Source organism: Amblyomma mixtum, chromosome 2 (genome assembly GCF_055824585.1).
Source record: "Amblyomma mixtum isolate Tamu chromosome 2, ASM5582458v1, whole genome shotgun sequence".
NCBI lineage: Eukaryota > Metazoa > Arthropoda > Arachnida > Ixodida > Ixodidae > Amblyomma > Amblyomma mixtum.
The window spans coordinates 269,725,617-269,749,490 of record NC_143013.1 but is presented as its reverse complement, the minus strand read 5'-3'; the positions used below and the strand labels follow the sequence as shown (position 1 = coordinate 269,749,490).

Below are 23,874 nucleotides of genomic sequence, written 5' to 3'. Positions count from 1 at the left end.
TCCCTTGCCAGCGAGTTGCCGTTCCTGCCTATCACTAAGCACTCGTTGTACAATGGCTCGCAGGCGTTGATGATATCCTCATTTTCATAACTTTTACAGTTCCTGCAGTGTTTTCCTACACGTAGCAAAACACTGCAGAAACTGCATCCGGTGATGGGGACACGTGTGACATTATAACAACGCTCTTTTAATCTGTTGCTGATACATCGGCAAGTTTGGCCAATATATTGGCTCCCGTATGATAGCAACAAAGAATAGATTACTCCTGCTTTGCTTTCCTTTTCAAGCGGCCGCGTGGTTCACTGTTTGCTGAATTAACTTTCATCACCAGTCTGGACAATAGGTTAAGCGCCGAAAACACAACGTCGACACCCGCATCCGCAGGATGTTCGAGACCTGATACAGATATGGAACAACAGTAACCTTACTTTACTTTTTCTCTGCATAGTTTCGTTTTTGATTTCAGACCTGCATTTTTCTGCAGCTTTTCTGCCAGCTGCAGCTTTATTCGTGGAAGAAAGTTATAATCTGCTGCTGCTGACTGCGTTTGGTGCCTCAGTCTAGAGGGCTACTCCTCGTCTATTCCCCTGCGGCTTCGGAGAACTCGGGGCTATCGTTTACGTATGACCCGTCCACAAGAGTGCACAGCGCGGCGAATTGTTGTAGTTGTTGTTTGTATCGTCGTCATCGTCGCCGTTGTTGTTATTGTTGTTGTTGTTGCTGTTGTTGTTGCCGTCATTGTCGTTTTTTATTGTTGTCAGTGGTGATGGTAGTGGTGGGGCCCGGACAGATGCCGCGAAGCTAGTTTAGTAGTTGAAGTCGTCTTAGTAACCATAGCACTACGATAAAGTAAATCAAACGCAGTGAAATGGTACAGCACACTTAAATACTGAAGACACATGGACGAAGAAGACATGAACACCAGCCAACAAGTAAAGAAAGAACTGAGAAGGGAATAAAGTCTTCTTTCACAGTCTCTTGTACGCATTTACTTTTTGGTGCTTAGGTTCAACCATGTACATACCAACTGAGCCAGATCGCTGTTATTCTACGAAAATAACACACACGTAGGCAGGTCTTCGTTTTTCTGTCCTCGTTCCTTGAAGGCACCGTACGTTTCTAATATTCATTACACCCAGCTAGCTGCTTTTGTACAGATTGCAGCTATTTCTCCCACAGCGCGCGACAAACCAAACAGAGTCCAGATGTTGCGGCAGTTTGTGGTAGCACTTCGATCTCCCGCGCTGGAGGTAACAAAGGCTTCTGTCCGCCCGTTCCGGGACAGCGGGCAAAGGTTATCTGAGAAAGCGCAATGAATGAGCAAGGGAAGCAGAGATAAGAGGCCGGCCTCGCTGTTAGCACGGCCGTTGCGTTTCACTGCACACGCGCGTAGATATCACGCCAGCGTGAAAAGCCGCCCAGTCAGCGCGCCATCTTGTCGCCAGGAAAAAGGTGGGTTTTTCCATATGGATCTATTAGCCGTGCAACGCTCTGAATATCGCGTGCAATACAGGCTGTGCTTGTGGAAGTAGTTTTCTGTTTTAGGTGAAAAGACTGTCAGATTCTCAATGCTTCGCATAGGTCGCATATCTCAGCATACTTCTCAAAGCAAACTGTCAGGTTTCAGAGGTGGAGAAGTCATGCCGTGAGGCATTCATTGTGAAAGCTATACATTCCGGCGAAACAATGCGAAATTTCAACGAGCCTACTTTTGCGTTAGCAGGTGATGAGGTGATTATGAATTTTTGCTGTTTATTTATATGTGTATACATTATCATGTGTGCGCAGGTGCACATTCTCAACCTTCCGATATTAACCTAATAAAACAGTTTTCAGCATATTTACATAGAGAAGATTTTTCTAAATAAATCTAGCAGTTGTTCAAATTTCTGCAACGTAGAGGAGAGTAACGAAGAAATCTGGGAATTTCAATACATGTAACCCACACTTTCATTGTTTGGGTATTAAGGGATAATTTCTATCTATTCTGCCACCATGGCAGTCGAGTTGTACTGAAGCGTACTAAGCATCTCACCCATTCGAGGACGGTCGCTTCGCGTTCTTCAATGTGTAGAAAAACGGCGCCATTTTACATAACAAATGGAAGTATGTCAACTATGGGTCATGAAAAAAAAACATATTACGCGGTTCAGTTGGGCATCTGCGTTACAATTACTATAGACGGCTCGAAACCTTGTCTTGCTCTAACGTGCGGTGAGGGTGTGCTTGCTAAGATGAAGAATGCGAGCCGTGGGACAACCTCGGCGAGTACTAAGAAAAGTATGACACTGCGCAAGCGAAGGCAGTGAGCACAGACGAAGGGATGACAAACTGCGGCCTAAAGTGCCTGCGTAAGGTACAGTCGAGGAAAAAAAGTCTTTGGACCACGAGCTCCGTAACTACTACTACTATTACTAGCCGCCGGCTGTAGACCACACTAGTGGAGGTGGAAGTCCTTATCCTGCTCCTTCGTATCCACAAATGTGGTCTCCAGCCGGTGGCTAATAGTAGAGCTATCGGCTTCGTTTACGGAGAACGCGGTCCCTAGACGTCTGCCCCCGACTGTACGCTAGAAGAGCGGATACGTCATTAGGCATATGCCTTCATCTGTATAGAAGCGTAAAGCGCAGGACAGACAACCGACCATCTGTTAGAGTGTAAGGGCGAATACCAGGAGAAGACAAGCGCAACTGAAGGCGCTAGTTAAAGGGTCAGTCTACTGAATTTTATCGACCATATTTTCTTTGCGGCAACCGATAGCTCTTTACTCAAATTACCGTTTAGCCAGCTGTGGTGCCAAGGAGTGTGGTAGAACATTTTAAAATAGAATTTATTAATGTGGGAACACATCTGTATGAGATGGTAGCCTCATCTAGCAACCATCTGGATTTCCGCCGCGCGGCGACAAACATGGCGGCGCCCGTCGAAGCCGGACCTCTCGCTTCGGACTGAATTCTCGTTGTTGCTGCCTTTTTCAGTGCGTTCACTGGCCATAAATGGGGCGCCTGTCTTTCGCTTCGTCTCATCTCGCCTATAAGAAAACATATAAGAGATAAATTTGCTTTATTTTAATAATTAGAGTGACGATTCTGCCGCTCCTAGGCTTAAATGGAGAGTCGGTTTGTTTACAGCAATGGTTCCCGTCCTGACGACCAGATGGCGCCACTATAGGCTGAGTTTATTTTTGCGTCTCTGCTAGCATACGCTGAACTAAAAGTGGGAATGTGCCTGCGTTTTGCGTACGTGTAACTATAAATATTCATGTGATTTACAGAAAAAGTGAGCGGTACGCCTTCTACAGTTTACTAGAACAAAACGTGCGTTTCTCTGACATTGGGGCATACAAATGGTACGTAGTATATTCACTTATGCTTCTACAAAAAAAGACTACCACTTCCTTGAACAAAATGAACGTTTGGGGTCGCCACCATGCTTTTTTACGCGACTTTTAACGCCGAAATAAAATATAAATTCCTGCCTAAACCGGGCGCAGACCCCTCGTTATTGATGTTATAGGGTGCCAACTACCAGAATATGCCATTATTTATACACTCATCTCGGTGAGTAGACTGACCCTTTAAGTTACGGTTTAGGTTTATGGGGTTTAACGTCCCAGAGCAACTCAGGCTATGAGGGACGCCGTAGTGAAGGGCTCCGGAAATTTCGACCACCTGGGGTTAGCTTGTGAACTTTAATGCCCTTGTTCTATGGGTTTTAGTGAGGCCAGCTGGAATAAAGAGGAGGAGGAGCCACTCTTTTGGAATAATGAAGCCGCGGTGGAGATGCGGAAAAAGTGCAGAAAGGACACTGCGCTGGCTGAAAAGTAGTTCTTTATTCCGAACAGTTCCAAAATGAAGAAACAACCACCAAAGTAAAGACTAAAATCATTTGAAAAGGAAAGATGGTAAGATCAACGAAATGCGCTGAGTGGGAGGCAACTACGTTGGTAATCCCTCCAAAGAGTTTCCATAGACAAAAAGCTTCGGTACTTATCCTAAGCAGGAAACCACTGACAGATCCATATGCTCTCTTCGCCCAGCATATTACGCGTCATGTGTAATCATGTCTTTGTCCGTTTTTCTATTTTTACACAGCACTTGATTTTGTTCTTTCCTGCATTATTTTAGAGACACTTCGCAGTGATGAGTTAGTTGCTAGTCAGCGTTGTGCCTTGTCCTCTTTTCTGCACTGTTTTCTACGTCCATGTGCGCTCTGTGTGCACCAGAAGTGGAGGTCGTTGGGAGAGGCACATGTCCTGCAGTGTACTAAAGAGATAATGAATATGAAGCACGAGGCACCCTTTAGTAATCAGCCTAGAATAATGATGGCTGTAGCGGTTGTGGTTGCGACAGTTTCGATGATGATGATTTTGAAGCATTAAGTATTTCGGTGGCGCTATCTCTACCCACTTCTCTCATGCATCACTCTTCGCACGGCTTTGACAAATACGCTATTCTTGCAGAGGCGCCTCGCTCGAGTACCGATATCGCTTACTGTATAAAGATAAGCGCTCCTCTTTGAATTTCTTCGTCATCGCAGGCAGACGGATCTCGATTCGCTTTGCCCAACAAGCTCGCGAAGAGCCCTCCTGCGTGATCGCACGCGACGTTCCACGTCACATGTCCGATTGCACCACAGAGGCTCAACTATCTATGGTTGCGGCGCAAAATGACAACTGCTATAGTCCTGGCCACGTTTCGATGAATGAGAGAGCGTCAAGACGCTTCGGAGCTGAGATTTTGCAGGAGCGGATTATATGTTATATTTTATTTCAGGAATGCATTAATCATCCGCATTTTCAGTTTCTCGTGCGAGCACATTTCTTTTCGTCCGTCTTCTGGCGGAAAGATAATTCACCCGGACAACGCGCTTTTTATAAAAAGCACATGGCATCAGTGCATAGTTAGGCTAGCTGATGCTCTTTATTTGAGAACATGGAGAAAACAGCGCGTTGAATCAAGAAGCAGCGATAACGTGTCAAAGAGGTATCAACGCGCTACTTTCTCTTGATGTTCTCAAATAGCGTATGCGTATGTTGTCTCAGAGTCCGTCAATCTGGTTGCACCTTAAGCGTGATTTCTATACGTGTCGACAGGTTGCGCTACGTGTCACCATACTGTCATCATCATTAGTTTATAGCGTTGTGTTTTAGAAGAAGACAAAGTTGTCCTTGGCTGTTCTATCTTCTTGCTGATAAACGTCTGTTTCTTGCGTGGCCCGATGACGACGCAGTACACTGCTACAACCAAGAGCACCTATGCACAGTCGTACAGTGCGTACAGCGCCACGTGTAGCGTACAGTGCGTACATGGCCGCACAAGTGGGAGAACTGGTTATCATATTATCGATATGGGAAAAAGAGGAAGAAGTGACAGACGAAGAAGATAGCCTCTATGGTATACGTGAGCTTCCAATGAAGCTCTCGTGCGATTTGCAGATGAAAGGCGCGGTAAACAGTTACGTACGTGGTTTTCTGTTCGAGCACACTGGAAGAAAAAATGGCTGGCGGTTTAGCGTTGCTAAGCACGAAATATTGTGCGAAAGCACAATTTTTTGCAGGCGGACACCACCGCCATGTAACAGAAAGCGCGATTGAGGTGTCCGCTGACCCAGGGAGCCAGTTATGAGCGTCTTCAACTTCTTCATTGTCAGTGCCAATTAATCCAATGCGGCGGCCTATGCTCCAGTGCCGCGTTTCTGCAATAATGCTGTCAACGCCAACGCGTACTGCTCTATAGTGCTGTGAAAGACGCGGGTTAGATCCCGGCCGCTATGGTCGCATTTGGATGGAGGCGAACTGCTAGAGACCGGTGTACTGTGCGATGTCAGTGCACGTTAAAGAACCCCTGGCGGTCGAAATTTCCGGAGCCCTTCTCTACGGCATCCCTCGTAGCCTGAGTCGCTTTGGTACGTTAAACCCCCATAAAACCATAAAACCCTCATAGCCGGAGTAGCTTTGGGACTTTGAACCACCTATACATCGAATCAAACCATTTCTGAACGTGAGATGGCGGCCACGGCATGGAAAACCTGCTGGGAGAGTGTTTACCAAAGTAACGATACACAGTGATTTTTTTAATAGAAATCTAAAATGGTCGAACGCAAGTTCTGGGTCATTTGGGGTGGAATGATCCAACGATCATATAGTGTTGGGCGGAGTGCACCACGTTGCAAGTTGCAAGTGCTCGCGAAATAAGCAGTTTAATATTATCGCTTGAAACCTTTAGTGTCTGGAATGCACTTGAGGGGGATAGCTTGCCTAGATATCAGAGATAACGACCAGAGGTAGTGGCGAACAGCGCTAACGGAACTGGATGCTGCAACCGCCACTTCATGCGAAAGGGTTATCTCAGGAAAATCGTTATCTTGCGTATATCATTCCTACTGCTCGTGACGCAATGGCTCTTCAGTGAAAGTCCGACCTGCCCGGGAACTCCACTGGCCAAGATGACTAACGCGTCACGTCACATAACTCATCTCCGAGGCCTCAGCTGGATTCGCTCTTTCAGACGAAATACGCTTGCACTTCGTAAAGCCTCCAAGCGAAATCGCACGCTTCATCCCGAGTCGAGGTCAGAGATACACGAACACACGAAGTGGGAGTGTGGTTTGGGCGAGTTGTTACACCCTGCACACGAATAAACTGCAGCGCGAGCATAAACATGGACAAGGAGAAACGCACACAGTACGAGGACAGGCGCCGGCTATTAAGTGATTTTATTGGGACTAGATTGCCGCGCATATCCTCATAACGCCTTGCCACGCACAGCAGCCTAATAAACATGTACAATATATAAATATGAAACATAGTGAATTTAATCCTGTTATGTTTTTCAATTTCTGGTCACTTTATCTCATATATTGATTAATCAGCTGACAAGAAATCAGTTTTGATATATATATATATATATATATATATATATATATATATATATATATATATATATATATATATATATATATATATATATATACGGTACGAGTCACGTACACCGAAATCTATAGTCAAAGATAAATGCAAGCAATACGCGGTAAAACCCACAGCTGAGTAATTATATCTCTCAATCTAAGTTGCTGGCAAGGCGCAGTTAAAAGCAGGAACAAGGTATCTGCGTCAAGCCCTTCATATTAAAAATGAAGTAAATAAATGAAGAGGCATACATTCTCGAAATTACATTACCGCCTAAAGTGACAACAGTTGCCAGCTTTAAAAAAGTAGTTATTTATGGCCACTATCTGCCTATCAGCCGTCCACGTAGCCTTATATCTTTTCCCGGAACACTCTCAGCACTGCCTTTTATGGTGAGGAATGCAGGTTATCAAAACTTACTCGCCATTGCAATGATTGCACGACGGATGCGTAAATGCTGGTCAATATTGTGTGCCAAGTTGGGACAGTAGAGGATTACTCAGTAAGAAAATTGCAAACACGTGCAACACTGTGACGCCCAGGTAGAGAACTAAAGTAAATTGTCATTCTGCATGATTATGGAGAGCCATGGCGTACATTTTAGTTCGTGTTGAAGTGTATAAAACAGGCTTCCCATACTTTCTCTCAACTTCCGAAAGCGGCATTATGGCAGTGAAACTAAGCCCATTTGTATGTATTAAAATTTCATTAGAAACGCGCCTCCGTGACTCAATGTTTGTAGTATTTTTCAAAGGTGTACGAAGCCTCAATTATGATCTCATCACCTTTGGCTATATTTTAGTGGAGGTAAAGCGCATAAACGACTTGATTCCAGGATTTCGCTGAATGACAAAAATTGGCAGTGGTTTAGCTCTGTTTAAACCTGGAGGATTGCGAAAGCAACGAGGAGAGAGAGAGAGAGAGAGAGGCGAAGGAGAGCGCGTGGCAGCGGCGGCGGCCCCGGCACACTAGCTATGCGCCGCTACCGCGCATGCGCAACTGGCGAGCGCGGCGGCGGCACCTCTGAGTCACCCGCGCAGCGACGGTGGCGACGCGCCAGCTGTGCGCCGTGTGACGTCCTTGCTCCTCGCGCATGCGCAGTATGGCCTTTCGTCAGCTCCGCGAAATGGCTCGGCGACTCGCGTAGTGTTGCTTTCGCAACAAAAATTAACGGCGACCTAAAGTGATCCGGAGCTTTCCACAGCCGCATGCCTCGCTTTTGGCACCTGAGAACCTATCAGTTCACTGGTTCAGTCGTTGTTTTTGCTTGCGAACCGCAAAGGAATTCCGAGATATGCATCTTCAGGTTAAGCGCAGGTTACAAGAAAAGGACAGGACTGCCGTATCGAGTTTCATCGCGAGGCTGAATTCCGATTGTCCATTCACTGCCTAGAGAGCGAAAGTAGCGCTTTTTAAGCACAGGCCAGAGCCCGCCAGGGTGGTTCAGTGATCATGGCGTTCGGCTACTTAGTCCAAGGCAGCGGGATCGAATCCCAGCCGCGACTGCCGCATTTCATGGAGGTGAATTGCGAACACGCCCGTGTGCTGTGTGATATATCGGTGCTCGTTCCCAGGTGGTCTAAATTATTACGCAGACCTCCGCTATACACTCTCTCGTAGCCCCATGCAGCTTTGGGATGCGGAACCCCATAATTACTATCACTGCTAATCAGTTTCCTCGAAGCCGCCGCGGTGGCTCAGTGGTTATGGTGCCCGGCTGCTGACCCGAAAGACGCGGGTTCGATCCCGGCCGCGGCGGTCGAATTTCGATGGAGGCGAAATTCTAGAGGCCCGTGTACTGTGCGATGTCAGTGCACGTTGAAGAACCCCAGGTGGTCGAAATTTCCGGAGCCCTTCACTACGGCGTCTCTCATAGCCTGAGTTGCTTTGGGTCGTTAAACCCCATAAACCAAACCAAACCAAACCAAACCATCAGTTTCCTCGAGTGTCCTAAACCTCATTTTGAACCTTGTATGTGCGCAGTCATGTGTACCATCTGTGCTTGGCAAACGCAATGTTGGCGAAGCAGGGTGTTTCACCTAAGACTTTACACAATTTCTAAAAATAAACTTCTTGAGTTAGAAGAGCGCTTTTTTTCGCCATAGCATTTTCAGCGGGGTAGTACATAAGAATACAGCTAAGGCGTGCTAACTAACTACCAGATTGGTTAACTAATACTGAATAGTTAACTTTTTAACTACTTCTGTTAGGCACCTTAATTACTGAGAGGCGTGTAGCCCACCGTATTTAATATCCATATCAATTTTTAAAATTACGAAAACGCGTTTTCCCTCGGCACTATTGCCCGACAAAATTTTGGCTACATCGCGCAAAAATAAATACGCTTTCGATACACTTGAAGGCAAAGCAACCTCTCCAGTGCGCGTAACTTGTCGCTTCGAATGGCGTCGAAGTCGCAGACCTGCCCGCCGCAGCAGGAATATCGATCAAAACCAGTCTCTTTTTTGTGTGTGTACGCTGGAACAGCCGTTTCGTACACACAAATAGAGGGTTATCAATACATTCTTGAACACTGTAACGCTGGCCGCGTACCCCGCGAGCTGCCAGCCACGTGTATTGGCACGAGTACGGCACTATAGCGACGTGTGGTTACGCAGTAGGAACCATGCACGAGCGCAAAGCGACTGCCTCCGACGGTGTTATCTGCCAGGTGAACGTGAGGCAACGACAAAGATCTGAAAGCTGACTGCTCGCGCTGAAAGCCTCATCTGCATAGCCGCGGACAGTTGTCCTTGAGTAGCGCGTCCTATCCGAGGAACAACGATCGTACCGACGAGGCACATGTGTGATCCTGCATACCTACACGCGTGTCCTTCACACGATCAAATAAAAAGTTACGTGACATAATTAGCACTTCTCCTCGGACCTGTGGCAATAAGCTTCCTTTAAAAGAAGCATTGCGTGAAGACAGGTATGACCTCTATTGGCTGTGTTCCAAGCGCGTTCGCAATTTGCTGGAGGCAGTTGGCATTGCACATGCAATCCGAACAGCCTGAATTAGAAGCGTAGTACATTGGGAAGTTAGACGCGTAGCTGCAGGCTACGTTTACACAGTGTGTTTATCTGTCACATAAGTAGCGTTCATGTACCTACGTCGTACGAATCATTACCCCACCATTAATCTTTTCGATGTTGACATTACGGGTAACAGCAGGACTCGGATTCCTTTTGGCCTCTACACGCAATAGTGGTGCATTGCGACAGCAGAATCACATAAAACCTGGATTCGCGGACGACTTTATTATGAGCTTGTCGAGACAGAAAAAGTTTTGGTCTACTTAAAACTCTCATTACCACGGCATTATATGCACCGGTCACCGGTGATCGACGGATTCGAAGCGCTATTTCTGTGCTGCCGGGGCCGCCGATTATTTCTTTAGTTGTTTAGTTTGTGGTTTAGAGACTACTTTCTTTTCTTGCGTAGTTTGCGTTTATCTCACAATGCGAGAATTTTGGAAACGTCCTTGAACTTAAAGTTCCGGGTAGTGCGCTCACGGAACGGCGCGCTCAATTCCGCTGCATCTACAGCAGATATTTCTGTGCTTCAAGCAGTATTGGCTCCGACGATGACGTTACATAGTAGGAATTTGATTCTGACGAAAAATCTGCCCGGTAGGAATAAAGCGCCGACCCCGGACTGACGCTTCGTAATAGCTCAAAAGTGTTCGCGAATGCTGTGGTTGTTTTTCGACTGGTCCTAAATTGTCCTAAATGTCTTTCGAAACAGTTTCTTGTAAACTCATTGCATTGTAGAGCATTTTCAAGCAATTCACCATCAAACCTTCTTATAACGTTCATGAATATAACGATTTATTGGCTATATCAAACTGTTCCTAAATATATTCAACAAACACATGCATTTCTTAATTTATACATCGAACGCGGTTTCTCATAAAGATGGATATATTGAAGTGCCGAGCGCCAAACTGTGCCCGCCGGAATGGCAGGCGGCGGGCTTTGCCTCACTACACAATTGTCTAGTGGTGGTGCAGCACCCGCTTGCGCCTCTCGTGCCCGTAGATAGTGGCTGGGAACCAGCGACGTGGTCGGTTGTAGCTTTCCAGCAGCCATCGTCGCCTCATGTCGACTGTCACCGAATGGAGGTGATGACAACGGCTATAGCCTGGCGTCCGGTTTTTTACGCGACACCCCGTAATGCGAGGAAGCCACCCTGTCTGGTTTTTGAGCTGCCACCACCACGTGCTGCGGAGCTTTGCGGTGAAGCCAATTAAACCTAGCTGACGTTTGCCGCTAGTTTTTTTTTTTTTTTGCGGTTTCTGCAACCACAGCGAGAGGCTTCGAAACGGTGAAGAATTACGGAAAAGGTATCTCCCAGGCGCTCTTACTTTGCTGATTAAATTTTGCTGCTCCGGCGTCAGGTTTTGAAGAAATTTTATAATACAAATTTTTGTTATATCAAAGCATGTTACAGTTTCTTTAACTAGTCGTTATAACTAGATTTCACTGTATTACCTTTTATAATCTTCATGTGAATAGATCACCACAAATGATATGGCGGATATGCTTTTCGTGTTTCTGCGGACTTAACGCGATAGCGTAAGGGTGCTCGTGTGGCGGGAAATTCGGCGTCGTCGTTGGCGTCGTTGACCGTGAGCGAAAAATCCCCTAAAAATCCCCAGAGAAGCAAACCAAAGAGGTAGGAGGGCCAGATAGGACACGTGACCTTGTGGCGTCATCACAACCTGCCCACCGGATGGTGGGCAAACTGCGCACTGTGGCAGGTGGGAGTTAAATTAACGATTGGCCGCGAGAGGTTGCTGGGAGGAGCAACCTGCATCGTACAAGTCCCACCGGTGGCAGCACCTGCCATCGCAGGGCAGTGGCGCATCGCTTAACCGCTGCACCACTGCGCCAGGAGGAGTACGAGGATTCCCGGGGATCTACGAATGTTAGAGAATACCCAATTCTGCATATATCGGGCATTAACCTATCAGCTATCGCGTCACATGTCCTTAGGGCGGAGCTTAAGTGTCCCCTGCTAATTTTATCGGCTTCTCTAAAAACATTTTTAGCTAAAATTAGTAATGCCGAAAAGTACATTTATCAAAATATATTTTGATACATCACATCTTGACTTCAAAAATTCATAGCTCAGTGTGAAAATTTTATTTCAAGGTCAGTGTAAACGATCTTTCTTCATGTGGTGTTGAAAAGTTTCTAGCTATATATATATACGCACTACGTCCGCCGCTTTTATGAAAGCGGGTGGCGCTGATGAACACTCTCAAGGTTAGGTCAATTGTAAACATAAATACCCCGAAAGCAGAAGATCTGACAGCCGTCGCCGTAGCTCAGTTGGTAGAACACCGGACGCGTAATTCGGAGGTCGTGGGTTCGGTTCCCACCGGCAGCATGTGGTTGTTTTTTCTTCTGCTTTTCTAATCAATTATCTTTAAGCGATAAAATATTTAGTACTATTCTCCATTGATAAGCAGCACAAATTAAATAAATAAAAAAATCCCCCGTGTTCCTTTGTTTCTATGGCTGTTCGCTTTTCTTATGTATATATTAGTAATCGGCTTCCCTGAAACACCTGTATATATGGTAGGAGGTCCTTGTTATAGTCTCCCCTTTTTGACATCTGATTCTGATTAAAGTTGATGCGACACGTAAGTAAATCTACCCTACCATATGACGCACGCCCAAGATTCGCAGTGCGATCTAAGCCACCTACGTAGCGCCGAATGAAACTGTGAGGCAACCTCGCTCGTATAAAGTAAGGCGGGGCGCAGCTACGCAACACGCCCCTCAGAAATACGCGTGCAAATGCTTCAAAGGCGAGCGATACCGAAGGCTCCCACGTGGTCCGCCCTCGCAAACACGACCAACTCCATTGTCAAAGAGGGGAGATAAACGGGTGAGCCCAGGCTATTCCGAGACATCATTCGCACACCTCTCCGACACCGTAAGTACGTGCACACTTTCTCCGCCAGCGCTCGTGTACTCGCCGTAGCTAAAATGGAACATGATCGGGCACATGCTCTTGCTACCTCACTGATCATCGTAGGATGAGCGTGTAATTTAAACTTAACCTTCACCGCCAAAACGGCTTGAATTTTTTTATACGCTGCCAGTCCGAGAAATGAGGACAGAGTGGAAACGTGTTCAATTATCCGGAATATATTATAAGTTGAAAGGGCGATTACTTCGTTATAGCCGTAGCTTTATTATAGCCCGTGTTGACCGAGCTTCCAACGGAAAAATTCATTCCTTCGTTATAAACATTTCGTTATAAACCGCTTCGTTATAATGAAGTTCGACTTAGTACTATTCTTACTTGTTCATTGAACCAGATCGTTCTGAGAAGGTTTCTGATTTCGCCTCTCGAACATTAGCTTTTCAAGCCGCGTTCGGGGCTTTAATTCGGTCCAGCATTCAAAAACCTCGGTCTCAAAGCGTTATACGTACTGAAGACAATTTCAGTTGACAGTGCGGTCAACTCATTCGAGGCCTATCTGTACAATCTAATACAACCATGGTTGGTTGTGCTCTACGACGTAGTTTTATATAACTCTTTTGCTCGGCCTGCATTTTCCGTCGATGTGCTGAGCGACCTACCCTGGTCCACTGGCAGTAGTCAACCATTCTTGGACAGTTAACACACTCAGCAGCGTGATTGCCGGTGCAGAGCCGTCGGTTTTTGCCACCTTCCTAATACACTCAGAGCTTTCCGAGCGGATCCACAGCACTCGACTCAGGTGCGGTCTGTATACGTCCTTCTGCGGGAACGCGATCGGTCCACGCCATAGCAAGAGACGCGCGTATCGAAATTCTATTCTCTATGCGAATGTTATCAGGACGACTGCAAAGCAGCCTTTATCTCGTCCTGCGCGACATCAGCTTGAATAGCGTTCCGTCGGACGACGCCGACTCTCACTGTTCGCCCGTGCCGTACACAGAGGACGCTTTGCCTGCAGCGAGCACGGAAGCGACGCCTTGTGGGAAGGACAGGCCACAGCGCAGCGTGAGCAGCAAGAGCACCTCAGCGGTGCTCATGGGATGCGTCGAGTCCTCTGAAATAGACGGTACGCGCAACATTATACTGCGTCTAGTATAGTAGACCAAACATTCTCGCTCCTACTTACGTTCCGCACTATTTCAATCGGCAGCAACTTCGTAAGATTTCTCCCGCTACTTGAGTATTTACAGCAGCGAGTTCAAACTGCACGAAGAGAAACGCGTACTAAGGAAGGCACACTTACAAGTCTGAAGAGCGCTGTAGCTCGCCAGCGCTGATGCTCGCAGGAAACAAACTTTATTTGAGGCCAACACTAAGGCCCAGTGAAGAAGAACAGAATGTGTTCTGTGTCTGCCCTGATCTCTGGACAGTTGGGACAGTGAGCTGTGTCACGCCATCCGAAGTTGTAGAGCGTCAGTGGAGTGAGGAGAGTGTTTGAACTTTGCGAAGGACGTGCGCTTGTTCCGTGTTCAGCGGCGGCTGAGGTTTTGAGGATGTTTACCCGAAACATGCGCGGATAATCAACTGGCCTATCTCAGCGTTTCTGTCTGAAAAAGGAAAAGTATACTATACATACACTTGTGCAAAGTCTGCACGTTTGAAACCTCAGTGTGCTGTCGTTTTTGCTCTCAGAGATTAGATAGACGTGGCCAGCAAACAGGCCACCGCCCTCTTCCCTCCTCCATAAGAACCATCTCATGTATGCCGCTTTTCTCGTTTTGTAACTCGCACGATTGTCTATAGGTTTATCAGCTTCAATAACGGCTGTTTTGGCGCCATCATTTTAGCGCACAAGTCAGACCTTTCACTGCACGAACCTGTCGAGGTCGGCGCCATTATTTCAAAGCCAGCACACTGAGATACTATGCCGACATGAATAGTGGACAAAGGATAAAATTGCAATTGGAAGTGCCGCAGAACGGTAATATTTCGTTTCGGGACCGCGTAGCATGTTGGAAATCGCAGTAAGCTACTCCATACGGTTATCTGCAATCTTCTTAAATGTAATAAACAAAAAATAAATGCAAGCTGTGCTGAAAATACGTCGAGGGAAGCAGCGCATTAGTCCTGAGAGCAAAACTCGAGATTTCCGACCTGCTTATTAATGCGTGAGCATTGTATGGCTGTTTGCGGTTTCGTGTCATCCCGAGCTTGTCCGCACGATTACGTCCGAACGAATGGGTTTATGCGAAAAAGAATGGTACCATCGGGTAGAGCATCAAAAAAATCTCGTATGGGAAATGAGGAGGTTGAGGTGGGTTAATTAGTTAATTCATTAGAGCCAAAAATGTCTAAAAAGTGGGCGGGGCCTGTGCAAAAGTGGCGCCAAATTTGAAAACGCCGTAAGTGTGGGCGGAGCCAACGCGTGGCGCGAAGTTTGAAAACTCAGATGGGCAATTGATAGAACTTGGTTAAGTAAGACAATTAACTGTGGTATCGATGAGGCACCGATAAGGTATCGCCAATGCTTACGCATTTCTCCACTGCGGGTGCCGTAGTGATCTCTAACGTTTTTTAGTAAAAAGGCGGCTAGTAAAGCCAAAATCAGTGTAGCCTCTGAGTAAAGCATGAAATTCACTATTACAAGTCGCAGTTAAGGCCCGCGGACCTGCACAAGAGATTTCGAGTTCACATACTTAATTACTGTGCTGTCTTGCTGTCGCAACAAAGTGAGCCACCCCTCAGAAGCACACGCGCGCTCACACATACAGAATGTTTCACCTAAAATTTTCGACAATTTTTAAAAATAGTTTTTTGAGTTACAAGAACTTTTTTTTTCGGCATAGCATTGTCAGCGGTGTAGAGCATCAGAATACAGCTAAGGCGTGCAAACTAGCAGGCTGGTTAACTAATATTGAATAGTTAACTTTTTAACTATTACTGTTAGGCTCCTTAATTATCGAGAGACGTGTAGCTCACCGTAAGTAATATCCATATCAGGTTTCAGAATTTCGAAAACGCGGTTACCCTCGGCCCAATAAATTTTGGTATTACTCCGCCGACAGTTGTATTATTCTGCCGCAGAAGCCGTCTTCGTAACGCAAAAAGCCTATTTTTAAAAATTAGCGGCCGGCTTCAATGAAACACGTGGTATATCACAAACATATATTGCATACATACATACCCAGTCCGACTAAAACGCAGCAGTATCTGTATTCACGTAACATTTCGTAACTATAGATACCACCCGATGATTTCGGCAATCAAGATAAGACATCGTGTGATAACCAACGACCATCAGACCGAGAACCTTTCTGGAATTCGAATTCGTCCCCTGAATTTCTGAAGTCAGCTGTGCCTTCCACACAAACCTTTTGTCCGTCTACGATTTATGAAACGTGTGAAGAAAACGCGCACACAGGAAATCTGTGAGTTCCCTGACGAAAAAAAAAAGAGATCTGCTGCCTGTCCTCGTATGCCACATGCACACAGCATGCACTCAGTACGACACCAGGACTTCAGGCGTGCGCATGAAATTCCGGGAACTCGCAAGCGCTATCGTGCCGTCGGCCGTTGCAACAAATGTATGGTAAGGAAACACGGCACTAAGTACGCACTACGGGCGGAACTTGGGAGTGCTTATCGATATACTCGCATAAGTGCAGCAGAGCCAGAAACACCACCCACTCCAAGACCTTGGCGATAAGATAGCGTGCATATCTCCGGCGCGCAGAAAATACGATGCGTCTGGCGCCCGCGCGATAGAGAATGGCGTTGGCTACAGCCAGCCGCATTAGAAGAACGGATAGACGAAGGGATTCGTTCGCCTAGTTGGACGCCCAGACGGATAATAGCAGTGTTAGTTAACGCATTCTAAAACTCGCTTGCTCGTTCCTTAACTGAACTGAACTAACGACTGACTGACTGATTTCGATTGATTGATTGATTGATTGATTGATTGATTGATTGATTGATTGATTGATTGATTGATTGATTGATTGATTGATTGATTGATTGATTGATTGATCGATCGATCGATTTTGATCGATCGACTGATCGATCGACCAAATAACTGATTTTGATCGATTTGATTTCGATCCATTGATCGACCGAATAACTAACTGATTTTGATTGATTGATTTTGACCGACCGACCGTCCGACCGACCGACCGACCGACCGACCGGTCGATCGATCAGTCGGTCGGGACAGTCGGTCGGTCGGTCGGTCGGTTGTGTATTTTACGAAGACACAACGAGCTAGCTCGCCACTAAGTTGGTGCAAGAAGTACACAAAACAGGCAAAATAAATAGCCTGTCAAATAGCAGAGAGCGGGCTTTGCTGCTTCTAGGTGATTTTACGAGCCTCCTTGAAAGAAGCCCGAAACAGCGCCTTCTGGGAGGTGTTGCCCAAAGCTTTGTACAGCGACTGAAGTAACGCAGCTTTTTCGGCCTCACGTTCACACGCTCATCGTCTACGATAAAACAGCTCGCATTATCGGCGACGCTCGCACGCAGTCATTTGGATACGCAATGGGGAAGCCGAGTGCTGTGCCGAGTCCACAAGAGGAGCATTAACGCAAGCGGTGTCTCGTACGGCAGCGCAAACAACGAAAGCGTCGAAACGCACAAAAGCGTTCAGAAGACGCAACCAAAAGCGCGGTCTTGACAAGGCATCACTTACAAGGAACGCGATGTCGTTCTGAGGTGTAAGCACCGGAGGGACGGCGCCAAGGCCCGGCGCGACTGAACGAGCTCGCCCGCAGGCACCTTCACTAACATGACCTCAGAAATATCACAACTTCATGACCCCAACATCACCCGAGAGTTTCTGCAACGTCTGCGCGGAAACACTCTACTGCGCCTTATGAAGTCTAAGCTGTTCCGTACGAACCTACAAGACAACTTAAAGGGACAGTGAGGAGAGCACTATTAATATTTTTTTATAGCAAAACCCGATAGTTCGGCATTTCATGGCTTTGTTGCCACTTGGCCGGCTGCGAAAGATGCATTTATTTCCAAGAAATTTGGATTCGAAGTTGAAAAAGTTTTTCCCGCCGCTCTGATTCAAACTTGGGATTCTCCTATGACGACACAGGACTAAGTGACGAGACTCATGACTTGACAGGACGTAACACTGACTCCGTGATTTCTGACGGCCAACATAGCGGCCCAGCAGCAGACGAAAAGAAAGCTACCGCCGGCCGCACGTTGAAGGCATCTATCGGCTATTGTGGCCGTCGCTACAGTCGCTTCGCTTACGTTTGCACTGGCGTTTTGCCAGCGTTACGATGGATCTTGTTCTCGAAGTCGTCAGCGAAGTTCTCGCAAATAGACACCTTTAGAATACCGTGTACCTTGTTACCGCTAGCGGAATACCGGGAGCCAATGCGGGAGCCCGCCTGCCGCAGGCGATCAGGCGCTGATTGGTCCCGATGCTTCAGGCGCGCGCGTAGCTGCCGGGCACGTGGCGTCATCTGGCGACGTCAAGGAGATTTGCGCATGCATTGGCTGCGCCTCAGTGATTTGTAGCTTCTTGTGTCCTAGTGTTTCTAGAACCATTGGTTCTAGCAACACTGTTTTGTCCTATGACCTCATCACGCTTGTACTTGCGACTTTGGCCTGTGGCGGCGATACCTGTATTTTGGTTCTTGCTCTTTTCTACGTTACAAGAGCTTTGTTGTCAGTATGAATGGCGTTTTTGTAATCAGGATCTGGTATTCTGTCGATACAAGCCAACTTCAATTTCTCCTCAGTGTCCCTTTAAGTGACTAATTATTTTGTCCATCAGTATGTTAATTAGACAGCGGCGAATTTTTCTAATAGATTGGTTTATTGAGGTTTAACGTCCCAAAGCAACTCAGGCTATGAGGGACTTTTGTAATAGAGGCGATAGCCATCGAAATCGGATATGCTTACACAGAGTCAAGAGGCCTCCACTCTCGTTAGCACTTTACTAGGTGCTCCTAAGCTGTAGTCGGACATATGGCGCTCGGCTGCTGACCCGAAAGACGCGGGTTCGATTCCGGCCACGGCAGTCGAATTTCGACGGAGGCGAAATATGTCAGTACACGCTAAGGAACCCCAGCTAAAAGGAATTTCCCGAGCCCTTCACTATAGCGTCTCTAACAGCCTGAGTCGCTTTGAGACGTAAACCCCCCATAAACCAAATAACTTATCCGCAGTGAAGCTCCGCGCACAGAATTCCTCCACGACGGAAAAGTAGTCCGCTGGTTAAACGTTTCTTGTTACCTAAACAAGAAGCTTATCACAAGAAAAAGATGATGAGCTCTAGAATTTTGATACATGGATTGTCTGATATAGTCAAACGTCAAAAAACAGATTTCGTTTACTTTTGCTATTGGACAGCGGAGTAATACAAAACGCTGCGGACCGCTGCCCAGTGTCAGCAACTGCTGTTTTTTTTTAAGTTGTTTCAGCCGCAGCGACTGCTTTTCGGCGAGGACCAAGTAAAATTGAGCTGCGCGCTTGAAGATTGAAGTTGCACATTATGTCAAACTTCTTATTCACCTTATGCTTTATTTAGTCACACAGTGATTGTCCTGAACAAACATGCCAACTGAGCGCCGTATCTGTTGGCGATCTGCGCTTATTTTCGCGACCTGCTCCTTTTTTTTTGGTATTGCTATATTGTGTTTAACGTTCCGAAGTGACACATGGACTATGAGGGACGGCGTAGTGGAGGGCCCCGAAATAATTTAGACCACCTGGGACGTAGCACAGCACACGGCGCCTTTTCGTGTCGCCTCCGTTGAAACGCGGCCGCCGCTGCCGTTATTGAACTCGCGTTCTGACGCGGGTTCGATCCCGGCCGCGGCGGTTGAATTTCTTTGGAGGAGAAATTCTAGAGGTTCGTGTACTGTGCGATGTCAGTGCACGTTAAAGAACCCCAGGTGGTCGAAATTTCCGGAGCCCTCCACTACGGCGTCTCTCATAGCCTTAGTCGCTTTGGGACGTTAAACCCCATAAACCTAACCTAAACCATCTTCTACAGCATCCGAGTGATTAACTACTGCGCCACCAGGGTTCAAAAATTAACCGTCGTTGTGCTTTTTACGCCGAGAAGAAAAAATGGCTGTGGCTCAGCTCGGCTGAGCCGGGTTATACGGAGCGAAAGGCAACCAAACCAGTGGCCGATGTCGACGCGGAGACGTTGGGGGCATCCGCCGCCCTTTTCCGCTTGAGATACTCTGCCATACTGTCGCCTCAACGGTGGTTGCGGCGCACGCGAGCTCTCCTTTTCAATCCTCCCGATATGTTAACTTATCAGGCATGCGACACAGCTGGCGAAGCGAGCGGAGGCGAGCGCAACGACGAGGCAAGCGGTGTGACGTCATACCATACTGCGGCGACGGCTCCGCGGCAAGGCGCGCGGCGTCCGCCAGCTGCGGCGGTTGCTAGGCAACGGCTCAAGGTCGGTCTGTGTGCCTCCTCGCAGCACCGCAGCAGCGAAATCGCAAGTTCGTGGCTAATTTAGCTATCACTACAAAAAAAAATGGAGGACGCTAAAGCTTTGAGGAACGCGACAGCGTGTTGCAGCGCTGCCAGGGAGTCCACGGAACGCCATCGTCCGTCCGACGCGACGCCTTGCCCGTTGGACAAATCGATAATTTGTTTTTTGAGGAAAGGAATGAACAGTCTCACTGGTCTTGGTGGACACCGGAACCGCGCATTATACGCAGTCTCCGATTATAGGTCGCCGGTTCGAAACCCTGCCGAAAGCTATAGCTTTCGGCAGGGTTTCGGCAGCCTAGCCTAACTAATAAGTTTATGCTGCACGAAACGCCGAGTCGTATCACACCATCCGGAACATTCTGCGGCAAACGGTTGGCATGATACGATTTTTCTCCGACGCGCGGTGCTCACAACTATCTATGACGCCGACGGCTTTTCAACCGAGCGAGCTGTATACGCCGTCGCGTGAGCAAAAAACTGTAGTTTTGTTGATGGCGGTTTTCCGTTTGTTCCTAATACACTCGTCAAGTCTGGGTGTTCCCATGAATGTACAAAAAAAATTTGCAGCCATAGGCCTGAGAGTTGTTCGTTTATCAGTTTTTTTCTATATGTCCCTTTAGAAACATGGAACGTCTTATGACGTACATACATTTTTTAAATACATGCAGAATCTGATGCGTATTTCAGTAAATATAGAAAGTTATCTCACGATAAAACCAGAAAACCTTGAGTATTTGGACGTCGTCTGCAAAGAGCTGATTTATAGGCGACTTAACAAACTTGTAAAGTTGATCATGCAGAATTCCCCCATTGTTGCAGAGTTGTTGAAAAGCTGGGAACACAGTGGGTATACTCTCTGACTTCCAATAGTACTTGGGCTGCTGAAGTTATGCGCTTATATGAATTCCGTAAGATGCAGATATGCAATTTCTAAAGTACGCGGTGTCTGGCGAGGATATTCCCGAATAACAACGTGGCAGCGTGGTAGCATCATGTTAAGCTCACACAACATCCAAGTGGATACATACTTTTTTTTTTAATTCTGTGTGAGCGAAAACACGTTTATTGCCCGTTTATGGGGACAACTTCTGACGTACTATCATGGCGGCCTATTGCTATGGGATAACATGGTAGGATGTCGAAAGCAGCGCCACCGGAAGTGGCGGATGAGCTCATCGCTTTGCCAGTTGTCCAGGTGGTCTAGATAAGGACGACGAGTATGCCCTACTGTAAGTTGATAACCCTTAGACTAACGTCGTCTTCCCAATACCATGAATACATAAACACGTTAATAAATTCTAGAGGCCCGTGTGCTGTGCGATGTCAGTGCACGTTAAAGATCCCCAGGTGGTCGGAATTTTCAGAGCCCTTCGCTACGGCGTCCCTCATAGCCTGAGTTGCTTTGGGACGTTAAACCCCAGTAAACCAAACCAACCAACCAAATCCACCTAACCGTTTTGACTTCTGTGTTGCCGCTTTATGCCGCACCCTGCATACGTGCAGTCTTTGTCAAAAGTAACCAGGCTGCATGGTTCGCTTCTAGCTTGTACAGTGGAGCCCTTGCAGCTTTCCTGAAGTTGAAATGGTCGTTCAAGGTAACGTCTGAGGGCCTTCTTACCTTCCAATAACTTTTGATCTTCAGGAAAGTCACAAGGGCTCGACTATACAAGTTTGAAGCAAACCATGCAGCCTGGTTACTTTTGACAAAGACGGTACATACACGCGATCATTGTATACCTGAACATCGATTTGTTTTCCAATCTCTACAGAAGCAGACAGCAGAGCAGGCATGTCGTACCAGCCTCCTCCGCCTCCCGGAGACACGTACATGCCTCCACCTCCCCCTTCGGACTACACGGACAGCTACCAGGCGCCCGCGGGTACCACCTATTGCCCACCTCCGCCGCCGGACGTGGTCGACTCGGCGGTCTCCTACCAACCGCCCACCTTGTAAGCACGCTCCTCCTTTTCGTTCGCGCGTAAGGAGCATGCCACAAGGGCTGGCTTGGGATGGCTAGAATTTCGATTGATCGACACCATACCTGTCTCTCCCCTGTGCAGCAGCTACCAGCCACCCGGCGGAGGCTACACTCAAGGCAGCACCTACGTGCCCCCCGCACCACCCGGCGACTGCTACCAGCCGCCCAGCGAGCCGTCCTACTACAGCGGCACCACCTCCGGTGACACGTACAGGCCTCCGCCCGCGCCCTACTCCGGCGGAGGCGACACGTACTGCCCGCCACCAGACCCGGGGTACGGGGACCCGCAGGGCACCTACGTCCCTCCACCGCCACCCGAGGACTGAAGACGCAGTGCGAGTGCGGAAAGACGCTAGGGGGCGGCCTTTGCTGGATCACAAGGGGACGGGTGACAATAAAGAGAATGATACCAATAGCGTGGGCGGGACCATGCGTTTAGAGCTACCGCCTCCAGCAGCACTCGTGAAAGTAAAAGGGTGTGCACAGCGGTGGACAAAAGTTTTCCGGCCACGAATGCCGCGATACAGCTGAATGTCCTCGAGGCTTAGACGCGCGAGCCTAACACAACTAAAAACTTACTGTCCCATGTTAAAATTCGAAAATTGTAAGACTGTTATTGAAATATTGAAGGTAATAGCCAATTCTACTGATACGTACACTCTAAACACGAATACATCTCAATGGAAGTAAAAACGGAGTAAGCTGCCTAGCGCACAAGTGTGTGCGTTAGAGGACTACTTTATTCTCTTTCTACTTTTTTCTGTTTAGACTGTAGCGAAATCTATGTTTTAAAGCGTTTCCATCGATCGCATCGAACAATTAAGACTGCCATAAAAAACAATGGAGAACGCTTTTGATGATAGCAAAAAGTTTATAAAAAAAAATTCAAGAGTGCCGTCGGGTGATCTACGGATATATTGCTTGTTATAGTGAAATCTTACATTATATGAAAAAATTGCCTTCATAAACTGTTCACCGCTTTTGTCCAGAATTGCTGGGTATGTCACCGCATGTGCCAATACGTGCACACCTAAGCCGATAGGAAATTCATTTGCTTGGTAGTATTTATGGTCCCAAAAATTTCGCCGCCGGATGTGCACCTGATGCAACGGGCGAATGCAACCTAGCTGTTGCGGTGTAACGCACTGTGCCATGGATTTCCGACTTGGCGCCAGCGTTAGTCGGCAAATGTGAAGAAAGTGACATTCGTGCTGCACCGAAATAAACTGCATGGAACGTATATGCGTGACGATCTTCCTCGACACGATTGGCGCTTCGTATATAAAGGCGAAAAATGGCTGTTGCTCAGCTGGGCTGAGCCGGGTTAAACGGATCGAAAGGCAACCGAACCAGTGGCCGATGTCGACGCGGAGACATTGGCAACATCCGCCGCCCTTTTCCGCTTGAGATACTCTGCCATACTGCCGCCTCACCTGTGTATGCGGCGCATGCGAGCTCTCCTTTTCAATTCTCCCACATGTTATCAGGCATGCGACACAGCTGGCGAAGCGAGCGGAGGCGAGCACAACGACGAGGCGCGCGGTGTGACGTCATACCAAACGGCGGCGGCG

The 23,874-nt window shown here is 47.5% G+C and overlaps 1 protein-coding gene across 6 annotated transcripts; it reads left to right on the top strand.

The window, feature by feature from the left end:
* The first annotated feature begins 1,294 nt into the window (after nucleotides 1-1,294).
* On the top strand, nucleotides 1,295-23,543 carry LOC149363976 (uncharacterized). Of its 6 annotated transcripts, none has more exons than XM_089573956.1 (4): nucleotides 1,320-1,452; nucleotides 13,852-13,977; nucleotides 22,094-22,274; nucleotides 22,386-23,543. In XM_089573956.1, exons 2-4 carry the CDS (start codon nucleotides 13,947-13,949, stop codon nucleotides 22,627-22,629), a joined length of 456 nt encoding a protein of 151 aa, XP_089430082.1. In that variant the 5' UTR covers nucleotides 1,320-1,452; nucleotides 13,852-13,946; the 3' UTR covers nucleotides 22,630-23,543. The 6 variants fall into 6 exon arrangements, with proteins under 6 accessions (XP_089430083.1, XP_089430082.1, XP_089430085.1 ...); XM_089573961.1 differs by lacking the exon at nucleotides 1,320-1,452 and adding an exon at nucleotides 12,748-12,861; XM_089573958.1 differs by lacking the exon at nucleotides 1,320-1,452 and adding an exon at nucleotides 12,835-12,857.
* The last annotated feature ends 331 nt before the right edge of the window (nucleotides 23,544-23,874 follow it).